The 6,000-nt window shown below is 43.5% G+C and overlaps 1 protein-coding gene across 1 annotated transcript; it reads right to left on the bottom strand.

The window, feature by feature from the left end:
• Positions 1-429: 429 nt before the first annotated feature.
• Positions 430-4,536, bottom strand: LOC146189640 (uncharacterized). The gene is made up of 4 exons (XM_084604403.1): positions 4,304-4,536; positions 3,948-4,101; positions 2,510-2,804; positions 430-2,347 (listed from the first exon to the last, which is right to left on the bottom strand). The coding sequence occupies exons 1-4, from the start codon at positions 4,373-4,375 to the stop codon at positions 2,044-2,046; spliced, it is 825 nt and encodes a 274-aa protein (XP_084460529.1). The 5' UTR covers positions 4,376-4,536; the 3' UTR covers positions 430-2,043.
• Positions 4,537-6,000: the final 1,464 nt, after the last annotated feature.

The raw sequence follows: 6,000 nt of genomic DNA, 5'->3' as shown, positions 1-6,000 counted from the left end.
CAGACTACTTGCTATGCTGATTTTTTTTTTTCTGACTGTGCTTGTCCACTGAAAAAGCAGCATTTCAAGACTGCCAATAACACCAATTTCAAAGGTAGTTCATAGTAGGAAGTTAACCAGATGACATAGCAGTGAATGTCATAACCAGGCTATGCCAGACGTAATGGGGTTCGTGCCATTCCTGCATACATCACGAACACAGCTTTCTCTTCCTTTCCTCTGTTCTCGTACTTCTTCCCTCTGAACCACGGCACACATTTTGCTGTCAAACTGTCATGCAAACTTAAAATATAAAAGTAAAAATAAAGCATATCACACACCAAACCATAACAAATATGGGGTGGTTTCAAAGCCAGCATAGAGGAAGGCACAAAATGACAGCAAAGGACAGGCTGCCCTCACAGGCCATCAAGAGAGAGAGAAGTGGGCTTATGGTGGTCCTCCTTTATTTGATACGCAGGTCAGAACATGGATGCACCTTGACATGCATATGCTCACATAAAACGAGGTATAAGTTTAATGAAGTAAATAGTGTGACCTTGCAATATCCTATACAAGGACTAGGCAGCTAGTGTAAAGAATCTCAAATGTTTTCAAAACTGTCTGGAAAACAGCCGGACAAGACTGTGGTCACATGTTCAGTGAACCCTGGCAAGAGCAAAAAGTAAAATAGTGCTTCTTAAAAAGAAAAAAAGAAACAAACAGGCAAGAGTATTGACACAATGTGGAGACAGTGCAGTTCTCTAAAAGTATGTGCTGAAGTCCACTTGCTTCAAATGGAAGACTCGTCACCCTCAACGCATATTGCTTTCTTCGGCAATAAGCACTTCGGTCATACAGGCATTATCTTAAATACAATTGTGACCATTAAGGCAGTTGAAAGAAATCGCACAAAAATATGTTCAAGAATAATATCAAAATCTTGGCAAAAAGAAAAAATAGCCCAATAATAATTTTATGTTGCTTAGAAGCATAGCAACATCACAAGTAAAATGTCATCAGTAGAAGTAAAAAATCATTCCAAAGCCCCGTAAGAATTAAAAGGGCAGGTGTATTTTCAATCTTAAATAGCCTGAGTCAGGCACCAGATGTGCACCGGTATCAAAATGTGCGAATGTATGACTGTGAGCATCGTGTAAAGACGGCAAATACAACTTCTAAAACAGCCACAATATTGAAAATTTTTGAACAACATTTACCATGACTGACACATAAACACAATCGTGAAATCCTCCGCAAAAAATATAGCAAAGCTGAACAGAAAGATGATTGATCTAAAATATCAGTTGCTTTGTACCTGTAAAACGAAAACATTCCCAGCCCACAACTTTTTTGCAGCTATGGCGCTATGCAATTAAAAGAACGAAATGCTTAGATTTTCGAGCTGCACGGTGGCTGCAAATATAAAATAAAAATTGCATGCAAAACGTTAGTTACAGGTTGGGGCGTTTTATCACACACATGCAAGACTTCTCCGTATGTAAATATTAATGAAGGCGACGCCGCTCCAGACCTTGAGGTGCTCGCCGGCAACCTTTTCCTCTTACACAGACATACCACTGGGCATGCCATGCCAACAGCGAGTGAGCTGCAAGGTCGAGTGGTAGAACAAGGAGAAAAGAATGTCTAAAGCTGCCAGAAAATTATTTCTGAGTACTGCAGTTAGCTAGAGTTTCTTCACACAATTATATTGTCTACATTACGTCTAAAAACAAGCTTCAATAAGTCATCATGACGTCACAGACTGCACAGCCAAGTATTTAGTACATGCATTTAAATTTCCGAATGCAATATTGTCAATGACCCTGTAGTATGACGCGTGTAAATGTACCCTTAATGGTCTGTGCAAATTTGCATGCAACGAACACCCACGACTACATATATGAACATTCATGTACTCCATGTGATGGGGAAAATAGCAAATTAATATATTCGACATGTGAGCTGATTCCACAGCACATGTGTTTTTGATCCCATGGCATGCTGAAGACAATTTTGAGCATATGCATGTGACCCTCGAGCACGGAGAACAGATACCTGCCCCTAGAGTGGCTCCTTGTCAAGGGTCCTTTGGATGGAGGTGCGCAAGCTGTCTTGGAGGAATACTTTCAGGTTTTTCCGGTTGATCATTGTACCAAGGTTTCCTATCTGAGAGGCCACCCAGCTAACCACAGGAACACTGGGAACCTTCACCCAGATCTGACTGAGTTCAGTGACCTTCAATGACTTGACAGTGGCCTTTGCGTTGGGCTTGCGCAGCGGCATTTGAAGAAAAACGTCCACAGTGGCACGGTCAGCATGTGCAATGAACTGGCCAGTGACGCCCGGGATTGGTGTAAAGTTCCACCTAGTTTGCAAAGCATTAAAAAAAAGAGAAGGCATGAAGAAAACAAAGTTGAAATACTCAGACTTAAAATGAGCCATCAATATGTTTCGAACTTCTAAACAAAAAAACCTAGAAAAATACATCTCAAGCTCAGCCCAACACTTGCAAATCAATGTGCCTCACCTGTAACGCACATGTGGTCGCACCAGGCCAATGAGCATGGTAAGGTTGGCATAGTCACTGCCACAGACCAACTGCGGTGCATGGCGCAATTCAAATGTACTGAGACCCCACAGGACGCCGTCGTGCAGCCGCAGAGGTGCTATCTCACTGGGCAGGTGGAATGGCTCCTCACCACGCAGCCGGTCACGAATCCGCTCTACAAGACGCTCCAGTCGTGCCTGCTGGTCAACGTTGTTGTCACAGAGTGGGGCAATGTCTCGCTTTTCATGGCGGTGGCTGACGTATGCAGTCACACCTGAACAGGAAGAAACCAATGACAAAGGGTAAAAGTGTGTTTAACCGGTTGCAGTCCTTCAAAACTATATATGCGGTCAGAGTTGCAGATGTTTCTAAAAGGGTAGAAAACCAGTTGCCTAATGCATTTTCAGTATTTTTATCTCAAGGCATCTCTCGTTTGGCGAAGGTAAGCATTGTTATAGCTTTTCGGAGCTAAACTAGAGAGTGTTTAATGTACTACAGAGATCCTATTGTACCCTGCATACCTGTATTATTCAGATGAAGAATTCCTTTCCAGGCAGGCGGTCTGGTATATGCCAACGAAAGAGATAGATAAAACGGGAGAATAATGCTTATGAAACATCATGCCAAAACTTGCAAACGAAGTTCCCGTCGCAAATGTTGAAATCTGTGGCCTCCTTTATACGGCTGTGACCGATGCAGTTCGAAGGATGCAAAATGCAGCCAAGCTTGTAAATAAAGATTTTTGTACAAACTGAAAAACCAAAAGAGGATATAACCTTGGGGCCCTGCATTATTGCATGCCTCAGCTCTGGTGAAGGTTTGGCACAGATAAATAGGCAAAATTTATTTTAATGCCATATTGAATGAATTCTTCCTTGTGCAATGAAATTAGCAGCGCACCGCAAGGCAAAAGAGCAGTCAAAACACTACTTTCAGAAAAAATGGATAGGGAGCCAAAGCGCACGCCTAGGGTATCTGATGGCGAGTCATTTTTCAAGCGTCATGCAACAGCCTCTTCATCAAAGCTAGTAAACACGTGGCAAATAAACAGCCAACACACAACTTTGGCGTAACGTGTGGTGCTTGAGGGCATCCTGTGATGAGGTGGGCGCGCTTCCTAGCACGATGGCGAAAAAATGCTCGCACCACCTTCTTTTAAACCCGACGCGAAGTGCATTCAAAGGCTCAAAGTTCCGGAATTGAACTGGTCTGGTGCGCCAGCACGACTGCACGTACAGAAATTGTTAAAACTCTGTTGGTATAAAAATGACGATGCTACCTTCACTCCAGGAACAAAGCGGAAGCGGGGATACTTCGACATGGCAGCATTTTAAGAGCAAAGCGGCAAGCATGCCGCTCGCGCATCGCGTCAACAAATGAGGGCAGAGAACAAGCGAAAAAAGCTAGTAGGACCCACCGGCAACAGCGCACGTCGTCAGGACGAAGACAGCAAGGACTTGCATGGCTGGCTTGAAATCACTGCGTCGGTCTCGACGACCCTGAAACCTGTCGCTGTTGACAAGTCCCGAAGGTCTCCAGGCGTCAAGAGCTGACCGAGTTAGCTGCCGCAGCTGGCTCGTCCGGTCACGCGAGGGGGAAAAACAGGCGACCGTCAGATAAGCAAGCGCCTTGGCGAATGCGGCAGCCAAGACAAAGAAAGAGCGACTGGCCAGTTACTGTCCAGACGTCCGTTTAGTCACGAAAGACCGCGAAGCACGATCTCCAACAGAGGGATCAACTCAAAAAGAAGCGAGAAACGATACGGAGACAGACCTGATTGCTAACGTTGTCGGCGACTCCGCGAAATCCGTCCCTCTTCGTGGCGCTAACTTCTTCGAAAGTCATAGGCGTCAACTTCCGCCTTTCATGGCGTGAAATGAGCCGTGCTTTCTCGGCCTTGGCTGCCCGTCCCGCAACGGAAAGATCGCTGACCAAGACGCGACCACACAGCTGGCTGGAAGCAAAACTTGGCAAAACTTTTGAGTCGGCTGCACAGCTATCTTGCCGGTTACCTACAAAACAAGTTCACTGAACCTCCTAGGCGTAGTTCATTGGCTTGTTTATGTCACGTGCTTAAAGTAATGTAAAAGCCGCGAAAATTTAAAATTGAGGCAATTGTCACACCGTCATACGTAGCGTATGTCTGCTTATCCGGCGCAAACATGGCTGAAATGAAATAAAATTTACATTCTCCAATTTTCGTAACAGAGGCTCCTATTTTCCATCGAAGTCCGCGGACATTCTTTCTAAAAAGAGTTAAGTATGGTTATGGTGCTAGATATAGTATGGTCCAGCGTTGGTCCAGCGCTGGTCTTACTGCAGAAAGGTCAGGCGGCAATTTAATAATTCGTAAAGATTATGCTGAAAGCAATATTTAGTCGTTTTTTTTTTTGTAGTAAATCACTGTGCTAGACCTTATCAAATGCATGTATTTAAAAAGGGAGATCAATCAAACCGACACATAGAGATCAGTGGAAGGAGTCCGGAGAACGAAAGATAGCGGCATGCATATGTGCGTTTATACAGTCAACATGCTTTGGTGTCCGACCACAGCCATTGGCGGGACGTATCTCGACCTCGCGGCCACAGCTTCTTTTCTTTTCTTTTTTTTTTTTTTTATCAGGCCACTTGGGAAGCTCACTAGAGGACCCATGTATAAGAATCTGTGGTGTTTAGATTGAGCCTGATTGAGACATTTGCCAGAGACTGGGAAGGTCAGCAGAGTGTCACGCCACTGGCGGCGCTGAGATGATATATCCGGCAAAGTGCGTCTATCCGGCGCGGGTTTCTTTGCTCTGCGAAATTATGTGTCAGGGTGTAAACAAAAGCGCGTGATTCAAAGGGAAACTGGTATTCAGACACTGAGGTTTGATTGCTTGACTGATTATAGAGAGCTTCTCCCAAGTGCATCGATCGGCTGTAACGTCCCATCCCGACGACAAAATACAACACCTCGAGGGCTCTTGAGCAGTAAGACCTCCCAATCTCCCCTCAGCTAGTCTTAACTGGTTAATGGTACAATGTGATATTTGGAAGAAAAAGAAGAAACAATCATTTTTGTGCTTCTGTTTTCTATCGACATATAAGAAAAAAACATCCAATGAAAACATGCACAACTACATGTACGATCTCTTGCTGCAATGTTGTACTTTCCAACTACGGAAGCGCTTTTATTTACTTGGAAACCATGGAACAATGGAACGACATGGAATGGATGAATTTGCATATATTAATTAAATATTTTACAATTAAAGTTTATAGAGTCCAAAACAGCAGTTTAAACGGTATTTATTTATTTATTTATTTGTTTTTTAACCTTTACGTAGGCGCATAGAGCTGATCACATATAAAATTCACATATAAAATTACTTCAAGACTGATAAAAACTGAAACCAAAACTACGTTCAAAATTTTATAAACTATTTACTTTTTTTTTGCTAAACCCACGCGGCTATTTATATAGTATGCTG

The sequence above is a fragment of the Amblyomma maculatum genome, chromosome 5 (assembly GCF_055883805.1).
Source record: "Amblyomma maculatum isolate TAMU_Amacu chromosome 5, ASM5588380v1, whole genome shotgun sequence".
NCBI lineage: Eukaryota > Metazoa > Arthropoda > Arachnida > Ixodida > Ixodidae > Amblyomma > Amblyomma maculatum.
The sequence above is the reverse complement of the archived record's forward strand: the minus strand, read 5'-3'. Positions and strand labels throughout refer to the sequence as shown.